General features: G+C 39.4%; 1 protein-coding gene across 2 annotated transcripts in view; it reads right to left on the bottom strand.

Annotated features, from left to right (window-relative positions):
• IARS1 (isoleucyl-tRNA synthetase 1) overlaps positions 1-21,594 on the bottom strand; it is a 202,719-nt gene that overhangs the window by 16,675 nt on the left and 164,450 nt on the right. For both annotated transcript variants that reach the window (XM_039481310.1, XM_039481309.1), the window contains exons 31-32: positions 19,641-19,817; positions 3,082-3,193 (exon numbers count right to left, since the gene is read on the bottom strand). In XM_039481310.1, coding sequence (XP_039337244.1) covers positions 3,082-3,193; positions 19,641-19,817 — 289 coding nt within the window. The remainder of the gene's footprint in view (positions 1-3,081; positions 3,194-19,640; positions 19,818-21,594) is intronic.

The following is a 21,594-nucleotide window of genomic DNA, read 5'->3' as shown; positions in this document are numbered from 1 at the left end:
GGTGTGAGGAACCGTAGGGGGGAAATAGTTATACTTTGTGTAATGACCCATCCACTCCCAGTCTTTATGCAAGCCTAATTTAATGGTGTCCAAATTGCAAATTAATTCCAATTCAGCACTCTCGTTGGAGTCTGTTTTTGAAGTTTTTTTGTTGTAATATTGCGACTTTTAGGTCTGTAATCGAGTGACCAGGGAGATTGAAGTGTTCTCCAACTGGTTTTTGAATGTTGTAATTCTTGATGTCTGATTTGTGTCCATTTATTCTTTTACGTAGATAATGTCCGGTTTGGCCAATGTACATGGCAGAGAGGCACTGCTGGCACATGATGGCGTATATCACATTGTTAGATGTGCGGGTGAACGAGTCTCTGATAGCGTGGCTGATGTGATTAGGTCCTATGATGGTGTCCCATGTAAGCAAGGACTGGCCTGTCTCCCAAGATCTGTGAGAGTGATGGATCGTCCTTCAGGATAGGTTGTAGATCCCAACTAAAACCTCTTCAGCACATCATCAAGGAGCTGAAGGTGATTGCTAGTGATGCAATCCATCACTCTCACAGATCTTGGGAGACAGGCCGGTCCTTGCTTACAGACAGCCCCCAAACCTGAAGCAAATACTCACCAGCAACCACACACTACACAACAAAAACACTAACCCAAGAACCTATCCCTGCAACAAAGCCTGTTGCCAACTCTGTCCGCATATCTATTCAGGGGACACCATCATAGGACCTAATCACATCAACCACACTATCAGAGGCTCGTTCACCCGCACATCTACCAATGTGATATATGCCATCATGTGCCAGCAATGCCCCTCTGCCATGTACATTGGCCAAACCGGACATTATCTACGTAAAATAATAAATGGACACAAATCAGATGTCAAGAATTATAACGTTAAAAAAACAGTTGGAGAACACTTCAATCTCCCTGATCACTCGATTACAGACCTAAAAGTCGCAATATTACAACAAAAAACCCTTCAAAAACAGACTGCTGAATTGGAATTAATTTGTAATTTGGACACCATTAACTTAGGCTTGAATAAAGACTGGGAGTGGATGGCTCATTACACAAAGTAAAACTATTTCTCCATGTTTATTTTTCCCCCTATGGTTCCTCACACCTTCTTGTCAATTACTGGAAATGGGCCATTTTGATTACCGCTACAAAAAGTTTTTTTTTCTCTCCTGCTGGTAATAGCTCACCTTAACTGATAACAACACCCATTGTTTCATGTTCGTGTGTGTGTGTGTGTGTGTGTGTGTGTGTGTGTTTGTCTGTACACACACACACACACACACACACACACACAGGAGTACTTGTGGCACCTTAGAGACTAAAATTTATTTGAGCATAAGTTTTCATGGGCTAAAACCCACTTCATCGGATGCATGCAGTGGAAAATACGGTAGGAAGATTATTTTATATATATATATATATATATATATATATATATATATATATATAATCTTCCTACCGTATTATATATATATCAGATTATATATATATATCTTCCTACCGTATTTTCCACTGCATGCATCCGATGAAGTGGGTTTTAGCCCATGAAAACTTATGCTCAAATAAATTTTAGTCTCTAAGATGCCACAAGTACACCTGTTCTTTTAACAAAAATAGTATTTTCCAATTCACCTCATACAAATACTGTAGTGCAATTTCTTTATTGTCAAAGTACAACTTACAAATGTACAATTTTTTTTTTTTTACATAACTGCACTCAAAACCAAAACAATGTAAAACATTAGCTCGTGCAAGTACATTCAGTCCTACTTGTTAAGCCATTCACTAAAACAAACAAGTTTGTTTATATTTATGGGAGATAATCCTGCCCGCTTCTTATTTACAGTGTCACCTGAAAGTGAACACAGCTGTTCGCATGGCACTTTTGTAACCGGTTCTGACCTTACATCCCATATTCTTCATAGAAATATTGTCATGATATGAATATAGCATAACTAAGATATGTTTTATGCCAGATGGGTCAGGTGAATTATCATTAGAAAGGTTATGATTTACTGAATGTGATTAACCAATTTGTACGCATGTATCATTTCTGTATCTGGAGTTAGAAATATTGACTATGTAACAATTACAACTTGTGTGTACTTGGGGATCGCCCACCAGACAATATGCAATCAGCCTGGATGGGCCTTTAGGAAGGACAATAGCACTTTGAAGATACTAATCTCCCACCCTCCTGAGAAGTTTCTTGGGATGCTGCTTTGACACTGCAGGGTCGTGTGATCATGTCACCTGGTACTGGATACTATCTTAAAATGCTGGTATTTTTCCACAGGATGGGAAATAGAATTCCTGACATATGCAAATCCTATTTAAGGCTGGGGAGTGAGTTAATCTTGGCTCTTCTCCATTGCCTCCCCGCCCAAGAAGAAAGGCTGTTGAAAACACCTGAAGAAACAAAGGAACTAAGATGAGGGGAGCCAGGGGCTGAGCCCAGGTGAGAAGGCCAGCCTGTAAAAGGAATCCCTGGAGATTTACCTTCTGCAGTTTACCTTCAAGAAACACTGCAATCTGCATCAAACAACATTTAGGGTGAGATCTTACTATTTGTAGCCAAATTTCTTTAATGTAGTAAGCATAGTTTGCATGTCTTGTTTTATTTGCTCAGTAATCTGCTTTGTCCTGTTTGCTATCTCTTACAATCACTTAAAATTTACCTTTTGTAGTTAATAAACTTGTTGTTTTTGTTTTTTTTTTAATTCTAAACCCAGTTTGTGCAATTCATAACTGGGGCGGGGGGGGGGGGAACACTCTTCGTTGTTTGTGCATGCAGTATTATATACATAAATTAAAAAGCACTATACACACTATTTTCTTTCACCCAGTTGAGTGTCATCTTTCATTTAAAGACTTCGTTATAACAGTAAAAGTTAGACTTCCTCAATAATCCTTTATCAAATACTATTTACAACTACTACGTAAAGGAAGTCAGCACCACCTTGTGCACATAACCTCTTTGTTCTGTTATCTATCATATTATTTCTTAATTCATCTTATGTGGTGATGATTCTGAAACATTAAACAAAAATCTCCTACCTTGCTCTGTACCATTAATACAAGTGTTGAGATTGACATAAGCACAGGCTGGCTCAACGCGATGATGTAAGCCTCCTCTGACCAGTGTGATTTCTAGTTCTGACCCCTTCAGCTAAAAAAAACCAAAACAAAACAAGAGTATTATTTTTTCTTCAATAGCACTCTATTAAAATAGAAAACAAAAACAAAACATACGCCTCAAAATAAGCACATTAGGACATTTCTATGGATCGTTATATTAAAAAATAATTACATGAGAACATAATACAATGGTAAATTCTATAGTGTTCTCTCTCTCTGAGGATCTGAGAGAGAGTTGTGAATATGAATAAATTCACCCTTACGATGCCTATGAGCTAAAGGGGGGAGCGGAGAGAGAACTGGAGCAGACAGAGCTCGAATGCCCTAATTTTCTGATATGCATTGGGCCACAATGCAATGAAGTCAATGGGGACCGCAAGTGCTCAAACACCTTTGAAAATGAAATCATAAATGATTTGCCCAAGGTCAAACAACAAGACAGAGGCAGAGCTGAGAAAAACTTCCATCTCCTGAATTTCAGTCCCATGTCCAAACCACAAGCCTACACCTAACCCCACTTTCCACCTTGTTGTGAAGTGCTATGTAAAAACTTCCTAAACCCCCTGGAATATGGAGAGACACAAATGAACTGTAGGCTGGTTTTGTTCTCCTGCTTCTTCCCCCAACAACCTAAAATCAGAAACACTCTGCAATTAGTCAGAAAGTAAGTTCTAAGCAAGCAAAAACACCTTAATCATGGACTATGCTATTTAAGTAATGCCTAGCAATGAAGCAGAGCATTCTCTTCTTGACAGCAGAAAAGTCAGCATTTCCTGTTAATGGATTCTTCACATGCTTAAAGCTTTGTTTTTTCTTTATTCCTATTCAGTTCAGGATTCTTCCACATTAAAATATGCAGAAGTGGACAGGGTAAAAAAAAGAAGGCAGGTGTGTGTTCTTTGGGGTATACAGAACCTTATGGTTATTGGAAGCACCTTATTTTAACAATTCCCAGACCTACTCCCCCACATCTGAAATTTATTCAGATACGTCTGACAATAACTGAGAAAATATAACTGATATCCTATAGCAGGTATAAAAATAACCATGCAATAATATACATTATATTATTTGAGAACTAGTATGGGATCATGTAAATCAACAATATTTTAATGCATACATTCGAAAAGAGCTAAGGTTTTCGTTACAAGCCAACTTTTTTCTATGGCACTCACAGTGGTATCTGACTACCCCAGAAACATTAATTCGCTCTTGCATCATCCCTGTGAGAAATGGAAATAATAGTATTTTCATTTTGCAGATGGGGAACTGAGGGATAGAGAAATTAGGTGACTTGCCCATCATCATACAGGAAGTCTGTGACAGCGCTGGAAAAACAAAATGTAGTTTGTAGTTTCAGTCAAACATTAACTTTCACGAAAGTTATAGTTGTAGCCCATAGGATTATTCTGCTAGCTATTAGATCCTACTAATCCAGCCAGCAGTTTAATTATTTAATTAATTAATTTAATTATTTTTTTCTGAGATTAATCCGTTTTATTCTTATATTTTATCAATATTAATTCCTTGGACTTTAGGATGTGTTGAGGCATGTGTTTCCTAATAATAAGTTTTGCTGAAATGCAAGAAGCCTACCGGCCTGTAAGATCCGGTAAAAACTGCTATATAGCAAAAAGTATAATCAGTTATGAATATGTCAGCATAAAAACTGGCAACCTTTGGCACGGATAAGAATAGTCCCTGAACTTTGGGGAACCAAAGGGAGGAACTATCCACATCACATCACAGGTTTATCTACCTGGCATCTACCTCCGGTTGGGTAACCGCATGGTACACCACAACTCGAAGGTCATCAAGAGAGCCTAGGTTGGCAGTTTTGGAGTGAGATAATCCTTATTCATATATTTTGAAAGTAAGTGTCTTAATCCACTAACCTATAGGAGAAGGGTACCCATAAATTTCTTAGGAAATTCTTAGGATACGGAAATAAAATTTGGGTATAGTAGGTTGGGCCTGAATTACATAGGTCAGGATCCTATAAAATAACTTGTAAGAGAGGTTTTCTAAGTTCTAGTTCTAGGCTCTTCCAACTCCTGAATCTTCGGTTTCTTGGAGTGCTTTTTCCAGTTCTCCTATACTCTAGAGACTATTTTTTCATCTATCTATCTATTCTATGTTGTATCACGCTACCAGCTCAGTTTGTGCAGTATAGTACAACTACTCAACATTCCTAACCATTGGGAAAGCCAGCCCCATCGCGTAATCAGGCATGCCAGGAATGAGGCTGGTCCTCCACCTCCTATTACCGGGTGCTCAAGAAAGGGTGTGAGTATGTTAGGTTAAGGTATTTATAATACATATGTTACCACCAGGAGTTTTGGAATTCTTTTAATGTTTTGCAGTTATAAGTTTCATTGAATTTCTTATTTTTATGTTAATCTCAATAAAGGTTTTATCAATTTGGTATTGTCCTCAGTGTACATGTTCTTGCCAAGCCACGAGAGTCCTCCCCCGATATAGAACTCTCTGAGTTCTTGAACTCTGTAGTCTGAATTGGACAAGAACCTATAAATCTTCTGGTCAGATGCAATCAGTGGCAAGCCATAACAACTAACCCATCAAATTCAGGTCAACAGATTGGTGAGCCAGCCAGGAGTCTCAAGGTGTGTGTGGCAAACACTTACTTAAGAGGTTAAAAAGCAAATCTCTGTGTGACCTAATCACTGGGCATAGACTGGTAACAGTTTCCTTTGTAACAGACAAATTCTGGGCATCGATCCCACAGAACTTATACTACTTCCTTTTTTTTTTCTCCTTGCAGCTTGTGGGTTAAATGGTTTAACTGTTTTATGTCTGTTTGTTTTATGTGGCCAAATATTAGGAGTAATGGTAGTGTACCTGTGATAAAGGATGTTTGTTTTTTGAGTATTGATTAGGCAATTCCACTGGGCCCAATGACCCACACTCATGGTGGTGGCAGAGTTGATTAACGTGATTAGCTCAGAACTTATACGGTTCCAGTTACCCCCTTGGTAGTCTCCTCAATTCCCCTGGATTGCCCCCCTTGAGCTGTGTCTGATAAGTATTTGCCCCTCTGTTCAGTAGGTACCGCCAGGGGTTTTACCTCTTGATCTGCTACTACACACTGGCCATCGAGGGAAGAGAAGGATCCTACCTCCATCCTTTCTTTTGGGACTTGTTTAAAGTATTGTTGGACCGGTCTGGCGTATATTTTTTATTACTATTATTGGTCTTGTAAGGCGCCTTTAGATTTCTTAATTTAGATTTAGAGTTAAGTCATAGTGTTAAGTCTCCCCCCTTGTTATTTTAAAGTTAAGTATATTCACTGTAAAAGCAAAAATGAGTGAGAGAAAGGCGGCAGAGCCTGTAGAGGCTGCCTGTGATATAGCCTTAGAAATTTTTGTCAGAAGATACATAAGGGAAATTGGAGGAGGATTGGAGCAATGGGAAGATAGAGAGGTTCTCTCCAAGCATAGTAACCCGTGGGGTCTCGTGAGTTGGGTATTTGAAATTGAAACTGAGAGAAAGAAAAGAAAAGACAGTGAAATGAAAGGGATTGCAATGGAGTGTTTGTGACAGCGTGTGGTCTTTTAGGATGGAAGTTAAATGCAAAAATGGAGCTGCTCAATAAGGCACAGAAAGTTGTAGAGAACGAGGATAGGGAAATTCAGGGGTTAAAGGAGCAGTTTTACATTGCCTCTGAAGAGCGGTTTTCTCTTTTCTGTAAAGGAAAAGAGTTGGAAAGAAAGTTAGAACAGCATCATGACCATGAGTTGTGTGAGGAAGTGTACGGATGGCAGAAACGAGCAGCTGCCAGTTTAAAGTCACTGGGATGTTATAAACTAGAGCATGGTCGGTTATTGGATCTGATCAGAAAGTTAGAAGGCAGCTGTGATTCACTCAGAAAGGATAAGGCAAGGTGTATGGGAGAGACCACAGGAGCGTCTGTAACCGTAAGCACGTGGGTTCAGACAGGAGAGCGAGAGAACTAGCTAGTGCGAAGATGGCTTCTGAAGCCGCTAACACAGAGGAACAACCTGGTGAGTTAGAAGAGGAAGTTGACAGTGAAGTGATGGGAGCCAGTGCGCCAGCAGAAAAGGGAAGTCCTCCGGCCACAGTGCCCGAGGAGTTAAGTGAATCAGAAAGTATCATCTTAGAAAAGCAAGTAGATGTTGCAGAGGGAGAGAGAGAGAGAAGGCGATTCTGAGGAAAAGACTGTCTCAGCTCTTAGCAGAGCAGGAGAAGCGCCTTTGGAGGTTCAAATTGCTCAGGAAATGGAGCATGCTGTATCAGAAGTAGTTCAAGTATCTAATGTGTGTGATACAGTCATCACCAGGATTCAGGAGAGAGAGAGAGAGAGAGAGAGCGAGCATGCGAGCACGAGCGGCCTAGGGATGTCATTCCCCTCCCCCTCCCCCCCAATGTGGTGCCACCATCCAGTATAGGAGGTTTTTCAGGATTCCCTCGTGGGGGGGAGGTCCTTTGCCCTAGCAACCAGGCCAGTCACCGGCACCACCCAGGTTCATGGAATACCTGGAAACTCCCACTCCATGGTATGTGTTAACGTCACCACGTGAACCAGTGGAAGTGTCAGTATGGTAGGAGAGTACCTGACATAAGAGAGTTATCCAGAACACTACACTAACCATATAGTTCCCAGGTTCCACTCACGGGAAATATCTGACAGTTCTGATGAAGGAAGTACTGACTCAGGTAGGAGAAGGCCTCAAGGTTTTGGGGGAGACACTTCAGATACTGATTCCAGTGGGAGTTGACCAAACTCTCCAGTAACTCCTGACTGTCCCGTAGCAGTGGTTACAGATATTAAAACTCTGGATTTGGTAGCTAAACAAGTAGGAATGATGGAGGATTCTTCTGCTGCAGTAGATTTAGGAAACAGCACAAATATTTGGTTTGCCAAGTGATGACTGGGTTAAAATCTTACCGCTTACAGTAAATTGAGCCTTATGGAGTACTTTGCTCCTGGAGTTTAGGAAGGGCGAAAAGTCTTTTTTCAGAAACAGTGGCGGTGCTTGAGTGTAATCAGCATCCTGGACAAGCTGGAGTGGCTATCCTGTTTATTTTGAAGCAAAAGCCAAATGAGTCTCCCCACCAATTTCATCTTTGGTTAAGTGTAGCCTGGCGCAGTCACATAAAAGAGGATACATAGTATGTTAGCTTCTTGGTTAATAATTTTCTTCTCTACTTAAGGGAAATGGTTAACATGCTTATCCATGATGGACCTCTCTGGAGGCGGCCATGGATTTGCTGGCCATGGGCCATATCCAGGGAAACCCTAAATCAGGTCAATGTGGAGCCCCAGTTGCAACCCTACAAGGGCCACAGGCTACTCCTATAGTAAGGATTGAGGGTCCTACAAGGACACCTCAAGAGCAGAACCAGACGAATCCTAGGTCCCCTCAATCTCAGCGCAGGGCCAATAATTACAATTCATGAAACAATCGACAAGGGTTTGCATTTGGACCCCGAAGGGGGCCTCAAGATCATGTTCCTTTTTTTTTTTTTTTTTTTTGCAGGTGCTGTGTAGAACTCTTCTTATCCTCAGGGCTCTAGATCACCACCGCCTCATCAGGAGGACCACCTCTCAATGGTGTCAATGTTCACGGCAGTGCAGCCAGGATATCTGAGAACTCCGGACACATCTGAACAAGTGGGTGTTGGGAGATCAACGTCCAAATCCTTTAAACCAACCAGTGGCCTCTGTGGACTCAACTCCTCCTCCTGATAGTCTCAAGCAGGGTTGGCTACCCCTGATGAGTTGGAGATGGAAGAGCATAAAGGCTACCCGCCTATCTATCCATAGATTACTCCACATGATGCCAGTCAGCCCCAAGGAGCGTCACAACCTCTCTGGGAAGAGACGCAAGTGGAAGACCCACAGTATCTTTAGTGGTAGGGGGCCACCACCTAAATTTTGTTGTAGATACCAGAGCAGCCATCAGTATCGTTCATGTGAAGGATCCTAGATCCTCTGTTTTGGCATCTGGGAAAACAAAGACGTTATCAACATTTGTAAACTACCAAGTTATTGCCATGCTATCTAAACCTATCGAAGTACAAATTGGTCACCTGCGCAAGACCCATGTCTTTGCGTTGCTCACACTGTCAGACCCAAAAAGTAATCTGTTGGGGTCTGATTTCCTAGATAGGCAGGAACGCATTATTGATTTGGCTAATCAGTCGTCGTGTCTTACTGTAGGACAGGAGTTGGGTTGCCCACTAGTGGTAATGCCAGAGTGTGGATTCTACCTACAAAATCTGCAGGAACATTTAAATCAGGTCCATCTGCAGGTAGTCGCAAAATTGGGGAAATCAAAATCCAAGACTAAGGCCTACTTCAATAAAACCCAAAGAGAGAATACTTGGGAGGTTAGTGATCTAGTAATACTGTTATCCTACAAAGCACCAGAGCGTAGGCTGTGTAATAGGTGGATTGGACCTTTCTGAATCATCGATAAACTCAGTTCAGCAGTGTACAAGATTAGAGTAACAGGAGGCAAGCGTACTAACGATAAAATCTACCATGCTAATCAGTTAAAGCTGTATCAATCATCTAGGTCCCAGGAGCAGCTTGCTTCCCAGGAGCTAGCTGAATCATCTCCTAAAACCCCCCGTAATCAGAGTTCAGAAGATTGCAGTCATGAAATGGACATTGAGATTTCTGATCTGCTACTCATTCATCTTTGCCCTGAGGGTAGGACTAAGCCAGAAATTAAGACTGCTCAGGACCATACTACCCAACGACGCCTCCACACTCCGGTGTTTGAACATTTGAAATGTATCACACCACCACCAGAGACTGAACGAACCATTATCACCAACCAAGGCAATGAACTTACTTTAAAGCTATATGCCAATTTGCTGGCAAATGGCTCTACGGACTCATTCCCACATCTTGTAAACATCTTAAGTGCTGATGCAATGATGAATATTGTTTGGGGTTGGAAAGAGGAGACTAGATTTTCACCTTCACATGATTCAAAGTCAAAAGGATATGAGGTAATCATAAGTTGGCAATACAAACAAAATCAGGGAATATTGGTCACAGGGATAAAACGGCGGACCAAACTATCCTCCTGGACTAATGATACAATATTAAAAATACACAATGTACCCACATATATGTCCGACAGATATAGAGCAGGAATTTGTACAATTCTCCAACCATTGCCTAATAATTGCATTTGGTAGAGCCGTACTAATTAATTGTTCAACCATCGCACGTAAATGAGTTTCCAGAAATTGTAAATTTGGATCTCCATCCTGAATTCAGCAACCATCCAATCCAGTATGTTACAGGAATTAGAGGGGAAGAAGTCACCCTTAAGTATCAATTAACAGGGATGACATCTCTGCCATCAAGTGGCTGGAATAATAAAATCAGCCATTAGATGAGGATTCAAAGCGGGGAGGATGTAACACCTATATCTTCACATTAACCAATTCCACATCCCTCAGACATGGAATTCCCTATCGGGATTGGAAACACAAGGCTAATTGTGAAAACTCTGTAACCAAGGAAGTCTAACCTTACACAAAGTAGAAGATGAAGATGAAGGGCTACATGAAGTCTGTTTTACAGCTACATTTCAAACTCAACTGGGAGATCAAAAGTCATATTCAATATGTATTTCTTAACTTAAGGTCCACAACCCAATAATTGACTATGACAACACCATTGGTGATAAATTGATTTGTCCAGCAACAAACCCAGGACCAGCCAGTGGTCTCACCACAATGCCCATGTTTGGTGTATTAATTAATCAAGTTTGATTTGTTCATATTCCTGTGGTGTTAAACTTGTCCAACTAGCATCTAGGGGAGTTTGAATACTGCAAACATACCAAAGTAGCTTCCTTTTTCTCAGTACTCCTTGTGGATAAGATTGTAACTTATCAGCAACAAGCACAAGATGTATTAATGTTGGGGGTAGATGATAAAACAAAATCATATAACTCCAGGCAAAAATGTAGCTTAAACCCGCTGGGAGTTCTGGGATCCATATCAGGACTATTTGGTTCAGGGATGTCAATGTGGAACCGTATAGATGTTTGGAAAATCCGCAAACACATAAATTATGTGTTACAAGAGGAAGCTAATCAAGCAATGAATCCAATGTTGCAAGGCATAAAAGGGCTATCACAAGAGGAACGTTTTACTATTTATAACATGCATGACATAGCACAACTATTCAATGACACTCAATCCAAAATTAACCAACTAATTGCTCATAATAATGATCAGCAAAAGGACCAATCATTACGAAAGGAAATTATTTGTTCTGCATATGGGGACTATGTTATCACTGAGGCATTACAATCCCTAGAATTGGGAAGGATCCCCAATCTAATCAAAGATGAGCAATTATTAAATTGGTATTGCCCTAAATGTTTTGAAAGACCTGAAGGGGAAAGATCTGTATGTTTGAATGCATGTCCGTATGTATCCATTGGAATTATGAGACAAATGGGGTCTGAGACACCACATCCCAACCGAGACAGTTGTTTATCTTCTCAAAATTGTGTTGTAGCTCGATCCTTGTATGTTTCATTCAAAGTCTCTTAAACTGTGTTTGACTCAGACAAGGATGTGTATAAGTAGTTGGCTGCAGTACAGTCGATAGATCACCTCGAAGACAGCACCTACAAGGAATGTGTCAATGTGCCTCCCTTGGTAGTCTATCACACTGCAACCCAAACATGGAAAGTTCCGCAGATGGCCTGTTACTCTAAAAAAGGGCCTCAGTATATCTGCAGATGTACTGTGTTCGAGGCAAATACTATCTTGTGTGGACTGCAGGGAGAGCTCTAGAATCAATCATTGTTAGAGTGTATGGTCCAACTAACCAGATGGAAGACACCTACAGAGAGGGTGACCTATGCTGGCCAAAAATGGCCAATTTTGCGTAGTAACCAACCAGGAAAGTTTCCTATATGGCTCCTTGGAGTGTCAGGTCACAGATCCAAACTTCTATTTTACTCCGAAGCAGTTTACCTCAATGGGAAATCAAGTAATTTCACCTATTCCTCCCTTTGAAAACACAATTATTGTTGAATCTGATCCCTCCTATCAGGATTTGACTATCCCACATACCTCAACATTTTTGGTACATATTGCCCCTCTGGGATTACAATTAAAACAATTGGTATCCCGAAAGGAAACCCACCTTATCCAAATAACAAATGACGTGGATAAGGCTAAACAAGCAGTTGTCCAGTTATTAGATCGGGAAGGCCAAGAAGTAGAGGGGGAGGGATAGCTCAGTGGTTTGAGCATTGGCCTGCTAAACCCAGGGTTGTGAGTTCAATCCTTGAGGAGGCCACTTAGGGATCTCGGGCAAAAATTGGTCCTGCTAGTGAAGGCAGGGGGCTGGACTCAATGACCCTTCAAGGTCTCTAGGAGATTGGTATATCTCCAATTATTACCTTTTATTACCTTTTAGATTCTTCCTGGGAGGAAATTGGATTGAAAGGATGGATTATCATCCAAGGTATTGCAACCGGGGTTGTTTTCATCATTGTGAACAATGCTGTTCTCATAATTATAGCAAGGCCATGCTGGGTGAAATTTTCAATTCTTAACACAGACTGTGTTCAAATTCATGCTGATGGAGGATGCTCTGGAGAGATCCTTTTATTTGGAAACAAATATAATCTGGAAATAGAGACAAACATGGAACTACCATTTACGTGATGGCTTCTCTTTTCAAAGAGCTGGGTTCTAATATAGGAGGTATGAGAACCTAACTTAACTGCCTTTCTGATAAGAAGCACAGGGATGTGTTTTGAGGAGGAACATTTTGATTAGATGATTAGAGGCCCAAGGAAGGGAACAAAATTCATCTGGAAGGCTTCTAGTCCATTTTGAGTCTAGAGGCTGTCAGTCATGAAAGCAGGAGGAGGAGCTCTTGAGGACGGCTCTCTCCTATTAGCAATTAAAGAATCAATACACTGAATCAGGTACTTGTCCTTCCCATAGTATTTTCCACAATAAGGATATTAAATTTTGCCATTTGTTAGAACAAGCCTTTTGGAAGACAGCTTGCTATGAGATGTGAGGTTGAGGGCCTACATAAAGAGCTAACGATCAGTGTGAACATCAGAGAAGGGATGAGGTTAGTTCAAACAAAATACTTTCAACAAAAAGAGGTTAAGCTTGATTTCATCTTGAGTCTGCATAGAAGTTCAAGTTCATACAAAACTGTTGGCTTAACAACAAATTGCACTCAAGTGTTCATAAATTTGGTAAAAACCAACCTGCTAGCTTTAAATTCATCTGCAGGTGCTTTGGGGATCTATATGCACCTTGTTCTTTAAAACTGATCTGCTTTTTCCACTTAAAGCATTTTAAAATTATATAATCTTATTCTATATCAGTGTTGACATGAAAAGCACTTAGTGAGTTCAACAAACACACAAGAAAGGCTATGTATAAAACAGTTTCAAATTCATATTGGACCTGATTTGCTAACACCTCTGTATTGATCCACTTAACTGCTGTATGCACAAAAATATAAGTATAAATTAGGGGTATATATTGTGCAGAAAACTACATTTGAAAATATTGCTGAATACAGGTTGTGGTAGGTAGAAGTTTGTGTAACAGAATTTACACACACACACACAGAACAGTAACTTGTGAAAAGAAAGGTACTATACAGTTGTGCACATCTACAGTAAAAGCTTTAACATGCAACGAATGCCAAGGTACTCTTTCATTTAGGGCACAGCTAACAATTTCTCTTTAATTTATAAAAGGTCTCCAACCTCTCCTTACCACCGTGTACTCCAGAAGCAGGAAACTTCACAATGTTAATGGGGACTAGATTGGAGCCATATTTTTTTCTCTAAATAAAATCATTACTGTGATTGGAGTTCAAAATCTAAACTAAAGAGAAAGCATTGGAGTGTTATCAATTTTTAAATTCTCTTCGCAATTAGTTTTCATTGGAATTCACATGAGATTATTTAATTTTCAGTGTTGAGCAGCATGGTTTTAAAAAAAAAAATTAAGTGAAATTAAGCTACTTTTCCTCCCCCTTAAAATCTTCCAGAGACTATAATGAGAATTCCACACACAGAACTATGTCAGTGGGTATGCTCCTCGTGTGAAGAAAATCATTAAATTTAGCTAGAAGCTGGATTTTTCTGCTCAATGTAAAATGCAGCAAGGCTCAAACTGAAAAACCAACATAAAAGGAAGCCAACATTTACTACTTTAAAAAAACAACTCATTTTTTCAGAAATTATGAGTTGTAACCCCAAAATATCATGAAGACTTTGGCATTACTTTTTCTAATATACAGTAACTTTTAAAATGTGAAACCGAAACTAAACATGCATCTATAACCACCATGCCCCTTAAGGTCACATTCTACAATGAAAGGATTTCAACTTTTTTTTTTTAAAGTAGTTACTGATATTTGACAGTTCAGAGGACCAAACAGCTACAGCAAAATGCAAACACAGTAGAACTTAAGAGTTATGAACACCAGAGTTACAAACTCTGACTGGTCAACCACACAGCAAACTTGGAACCAGAAGTACACAATCAGGCAGCAACAGATTTAAAAAAGGTGCAAATATGGCACAGTACTATGTTAAAAGTCCTACTTCTTGTTCAGCCAATCACTAAGAGAAACAAGTTTGTTTACATTTATGGGAGATAATGCTGCCCATTCTTAATTACAATGTCACCTGAAAGTGAGAACAGGCGTCCTGAAGTGCCTTCCAAAAATCTGAGAGGGATGAGATGTGGAGCATGCTTTCAGAAGTCTTAAAAGAGCAAAACTCTGATGCAGAAACTACAGACCCCAAACCACCAAAAAAGAAAACCAACCATCTCCCGGTGGCAGCTGACTCAGATAATGAAAATGAACGTGTGTTGGTCCGCTCTGCTTTGGCTTGTTATCGAGCAGAACCATCATCAGCATGGACACATGTCCTCTGGAAAGGAAGGTGAAGCATCAAGGGACATGTAAACCTTTAGCACATCTGGCATGTAAATATCTTGCGATGCCAGCTACAACAGTGCCATGCAAACGCCTGTTCTCACTTTCAGGTGACACTGTAAACAAGAAGCAGGCAGCATTATCTTCTGCAAATGTAAACAAACTTGTTTCTCTGAACAAGAAGTAGGACTGAGTGGACTTGTAGGCGCTAAAATTTTACATTGTTTCTATATTTCTAAGTTCAACTTTCATGATAAAGAGATTGTACTACAGTACTTGTATGAGGTGAATTAAAAAACAGAAGAAATAGTATTTTTCACAGTGCAAATATTTGTAATAAAAAATAAATATAAAGTGAGCACTGTACACCTTGTATTCTGTGTTGTAACTGAAATCAATATATTTGAAAATGTAGAAAACATCCAAAAATATTTAAATAAATGGTATTCTATTATTATTTAATCACATGCTTAAAAAGATCAATCGTGCACTTAAAAAGATCACACAATTAATTTTTTTAATCGCTTGACAGCCCTAATTTAAATGGTAACCAAACACAGACTAACAACTTAAATATATAGAACATCCATACATCTAGGGAAATTAAAAACAGATTAACTTCACTGTGCTTCATTTGTTAAAGATTGTCTGTTTATTACTCTGATATTTTCTTTTATTAAAAAGTTTGCATTTTTTAAATGTTTACTATGAAATAGCTTTTTCAGTGAATCAATTTGAAACTTGCATCAATTCTTAGCCAATGTTTATGAGTGACCTACAATGCCTGTATATTTTAAGTCAACAACAGTTGTCAAAACTCAGTTCAACAAAGATCAAGATTTTTGTGTGTGCTTCCATTGGCCCATTCACCATTTGCAATAGTCACTCAATTTTTCCCATATAAAAATTTTCTCTCTGCTACAATTCTTCAGTTTTTTTAGTCTGATATATTTTCATCATCTTCACATGACGAGCCCTACCCAACATAACCATGTCATATGTGCTCTCTAACTAACTAGCTGTTAATTTCAAAATAGCTGACTGTTCTTTCTGCTATCTGCAGAACATGTTCAACACAGTACAGCTACAAAGAAACCAGCACTTTCTGCCAGGATCAGCTCTCAACATCACATAGATAGAGAAAATTGAAAACTACTCTCGTGCTCATCCTTAGATAATCTACGATACATCTTTTCTTCTTTAGATGGATAGGTAAGTTTCTCTGGTTTTTCATATTCACACATGCACAAAAGTCAACAAAATAAGTTGACCAATATTAAACTAAATACAGTACTCAACATTGCAGTTGTGCCGTAAATACAAATGTGCCCCACAATCATACCCTCAGGCAAAAGCCTGAGCAAATAGATGGACTATCCATGAGGCCTTGAAAATCAGCTCTTATGGAAAGCATTTTAGAATAATGTGCCTCATTCATCCCATTTTCACAAACCATCTGCACATAGTCTACTAAGAATACAATTTCATTCACACTAAATTCACTATTTCTAGCTGTCCTACATTCTACAGTGTTTGCGCTCAGATTTGGACTCAACTTTCTAAGGTCACATCTCCAGTCAAGCAGCATCTAGCTCCATATTCATCACAAACAAGCAAATATCTAACAGGAATATGACAAACTACTTGCCAGTTCTCAGTCTTTTACTGTGTTCTCACCAACTCTTACATCAGCATGTTCTCTAATTTTCAGTCAAATATTTCCCAATGCCTTTGTCAAGAGACAACTAACTATGTTGAACAAAGACAAGAGATCGCCTTGTTTGAAACTCTTCTGACATTACAAGTTCATTCATGAGAACAAATATGTCCTTTGTATCTGTCATAGGTTTTCTCCCCCACTTGGAGCTTTTTGGGTTCCAAGATGGGGACCTGCATGAGCTCCTCTAAACTAATCCTAGTCTAGATCTGGTCCTGCTGCCACCAGTTACGTTTAAAGTGGATAACACACTGCCTGTTCCCCCAAAAACTTCCCCTGGGGAACACAGATCCAAACACCTTGAATCTCAACCCAAAGGGAAATAATCCATTTCCCTCCTCCCCTCTCCTAGTACTTAGGAGAGATACCTGGATTCAAATTCCTTGAATCAAACAAAGAGGGATTCACTTTTCCCCTTCCCCTTCTTCCCCCTCCCCCTTGTCCTTGGGAAAAATACCTTGATTCAAACTCCTTGAATCAAACAAAGAGGGATTCACTTTTCCCCCTCCGCTTCCCTTGAAAATCCAAACAAGGGAAGAAATCAATCAAGTTCTAAAAAGAAAAGATTTTATTAAAGAAAGAAAGGCGTACTAGTATTATAAGTTTATTTCTACATTTGCAATTGTGTGTTTTGCTGAAGGAATCTCTTTATTTCTATTGCTGTTATTTTGCTTTTACTGAGAAAGAAAGGGGGAGGGGGAATTCTCTCCAGGTTTATAGGTTAGACTCTGTGTATTGTTCCATCCTGGTATTACAGAGATAGTGTACTTTCTTTTTGTTCTTTTAATAAATTCTTTTCTTTTCTTTGGACTTGGTTAATTCCTTCTCTTGTGGAAATTCAGGGGAAGGGGAGGGGGCAAGAGTGAGTTCCTCCTGGGTTTGATTCACGGAGTTGAATTGGTGTGTCTCTCTCCGGAGTAGGCTAGGAGAGAGAGGGAGGGGGGAAGTGGGCTGCTTCCCTTTGTATTGAGATTCAGGGAGATTGAATCTGTGTTCCCCAGGGAGAGTTTTGGGGGAACAGGCAGTGTGTTATCCACTTTAAACGTAACTGGTGGCAGCAAGACCAGATCTAGTCTAGGATTAGTTTAGAGGAGCTCATGCAGGTCCCCATCTTGGAACCCAAAAGCTCCAAGTGGGGGAGAAAACCTATGACAGTATCAGTACAGGGTCAAAAATGATTCACGGAATATCTGAAAACGAAGAGGTAGATATTCCAGGGCATAAATCATTCTGCAGAGCAAATCAGTAAGTTATTTTATGTCTAGACTCTTCCATCATGTGGGCTTATCACTCTTGTTTAATGTGACACACAAGCACATTCTGAGCAGAATAGTGAGATAAAGGTTAGGTCCAAGGAGGCCAAATATCTACTAAAGCAAAGGAAGCAGCTCGACTTTGGTGCTGAAAAATGTAAGCCACCTAGCAAAAGATTCCAAATTCCTGCTCTGTCTTATCATGCAAGGCTAAACTCCAAAACTATCATTAAAAACTGGGTTAAAATGCTTTTTTCAAGCCTTATAGAGAATCTTAATAAAAATTAGACTTGATTTTAATGTAATACCATCTTTATCACACATGCAAGGGCAAAATACAGCCCTTTAAAAAGGGTATTTGTGACTGAAAGCACCCCTGGATTCACACTCTATTATAATATATTTGTGCAAAAAACCTCTAGTGAGGTATCATTTAAAAACTAACACCACATAGATCATCAATATTTTTGTGTAATGTATATACAAAATATGCATTAAGAGTTATGAACATAAGCTGAAATTATGACCATAATGTGTTTACCAGACAAGTCTGGAGAGGGGGTAAACTGGTTTCTCAAAGACAAAGGACAAGCTGATGCCTCTAGCCAAGTGTCAAAGTTGATTAGCAATCACTTGTCAAGTGGCCATTCTTTGGTAATGAAGGGGGCCAGGAACAGATCGATCTGCATTTTAGTAAGCAACAACATGGAACCTCTTTCATGAGACTCCATCTCTGTCCTCACATCAGGAAGGAACTTTGTCTAGGGGTAACTCTCAGGAAAATGCATTTCAAAGGGTGACTGAACTATAAAAGCGAGGGGTAAAAACACCCAAGCTTGCTCTCTCGCTCTCATTTAAGAAGATAAAGGAACCAACCCTTTAACTTTTGGGAAGTTCCTGACTTGAGAATTTGGTCACACAGTGCTGCTGGGAACCTGTTGTAAGGATTTTTTCTTGAACAAAGTCTAGCTTGTTAAATTTTAACTACCAGAAAGTGTTTTTTCTTTTATTTCTCTTGTAATCATTTCCAACTTTAATGTCTTATACTTGTACTCCCTTAAACTCTCTCTCTGTAGTTGAATAAACTTTTATTTAAAATCAGAGCTAATCCAGTGTTTTGTTTAAACTGAACTGTTTGGGTAACTTCAGTTAAAGTAGAGTACTGTTGCATAAGATCCTCTATAAGGCCTGAAGAAATCATTATTACCCAGTTTTCATTCACAGCTCTGGAGCCTGAGCCCAAACATCTGCACTGCAATTTTAGACCCACAGCCCAAGTCAGCCGACACAGCCAGCTAGAGATGTTTTACTGTAGTGTAGATACACCCTAAGTGGCCGGATTTTCAAAGATACTGAACACCCAAGCAGAGCCCCTTGATATTTTGTACTTAAAATGCTAGCTACGGCAATCTGCAGGTCTGAAATGGTTACACCCAACTGATAAAATGAACACGTAATGTCAACATGTAGGCCATCATCTATAGTGCAATGTATCATTCAGTTTAATCTGAACAAAAAATACTTTCAAGCATGTAGCTCAATGTATCATTCTTACTTGGGTTTTCTCTTGAATGAGCACTTCTCTTGAAGTAGGCACAGGGTATGGCTTCAGGGCAGCTTTTATTGTTGCAAAAATGAAATCTGTATGCTCCTTAACAACAGAATCCAGGTAGTCACCTTCAGGATGTGATCTATAATATACAGTAATCTCATCTGTAGGAACTAGATTGCGCTGAAACAAAAATCCAGAATTTCAGTTCAGCAAGTTTATACGTACATATACAAACTTCTGTAAGAAACATGCAAGTTAAAACTTTTTTAAAAGTATTTTAGAAAAATATCAGTCATATTTCTGTTAATATGGACTAAAAGTTTTTCTTGAAAACTGAAAAGAAGGGTATTCTTTTGACAGAAACAGAAAGTATCCTTCCAGTCAACTGAATGAATACAAACAAACACAGTATGTTTCTGAATCAAATGAACTAGTTTATAGATATTCAGTTCTTCATGATGCTAAATAATTCAGATAGGATTAAAATAACATGTTCGTCTCAGACCAAAGCTTTTAACAAGTTAAACTCTGAGTGATTCTGCAGCTGTCACAATCAAGCACTGAAATTTATATATAGATATCTTAAAACATTTGGCAGTAACCTGCACACATAGTGCTGGATGCACATCAGTGTTTCGGACCAGTACCTCACATGAATTATGAGTTACAATTTGTTGGGGTGGGGACTCAAACTCCCCAAGCCTCTGAACAGTACCACTCTTGCTACATCATACTGCAATATGTATTTTGAAAGCTTAGGATATTTCTAAATAATTCATTAGGAAAAACCACCAGACTTTCACGAACGGAACAGGAATGAAATTTTAGGATTTTTTTTAAGCATTGGCAGTTATAATGGAGATTTTATATATATATAAATATGGGGTTTAGTGACCAGATGGGAAGAATGTATGACCCTAGATCATTCTGATAGTAAATTTACCTTTTGCAATAGCTTCTGTTAAAGGGTAATTTTCTTGCCTGTATTCTTTCCTATTTTTATTATGTACCATCACTGATATCAGTGTGTCAATATTTATGGATGCTCTCTAAAGAATTAACTCTAAACATATCAGACAGATTGATTCCCCAGAACCTATCCCATGAATAACAGAATCTCAATCCTACACTCAGGCAAGACTCCAAATGGGAGTCGGTGTAGATATGTGTACAATCTGGCCACAATGGCTGTGGAGTTATTAGTTTTTACTTGTGGATTTTGAAGCCATTATATTTTCTTGCATGAGCTATACAGTACTATAGGTCCTGTCCACATTAAGAAAATCTGAACCAGGGTAGTCACACTGATGCATATGCCTAATGTACATTGGTGCAAAGTGGAGTTTCCATTGAGTGGAGACAGTGCATATACCTTAGGGGCGTGGCACCACGCTAATTATATTAACATAGTTATACTGGTTCAAACTGCCTTAACGTAGACAGGGCTGTGGTTTGGGAAACTAGGCCAAAAACAATGTTTCATGCAACCAGGAAGAGAGAAATAAGTCGGCAAAATACCTCTGTCAACACAATGTTGTCAGACATTTCCTTGCACATTTTGGTAAAAAACACATTTCCTTGTGTGAATGAAGACATACAAGTTGTGGTGTCTTCAAGTATGATGATCACAGCCAGCTCATCTCCCTGTCACTGACCCAGCTGATGCAGTCTAACTCACCCAAACTGGGGCAGAGATCTCACACTCACTGTCTGGTAGAAACGGGGGCATGGATGAGGGTTAGCAGGCTGAGGTTCAAACCAGATAAGAATGAATTGATGCTAGTGGGTGGGGAAAGAAATCAGAAGATTTGGCATAAGCTGTATTTGCTCCACTTCTGGAAGATGCATCTTCACTATAAATGATGTAGGCATGCAAGCAATATGAGGTCTGGTTAGACTGCCAGCTGCTATGAGACCAAGAAGGAGTGACCAACATAGCTTATTTCCACTTATGTCT

Source organism: Mauremys reevesii, linkage group 7 (genome assembly GCF_016161935.1).
Source record: "Mauremys reevesii isolate NIE-2019 linkage group 7, ASM1616193v1, whole genome shotgun sequence".
Classification (NCBI taxonomy): domain Eukaryota; kingdom Metazoa; phylum Chordata; order Testudines; family Geoemydidae; genus Mauremys; species Mauremys reevesii.
Note: the sequence above shows the minus strand (reverse complement) of the source record. Positions and strands in the feature narration are given on the sequence as shown.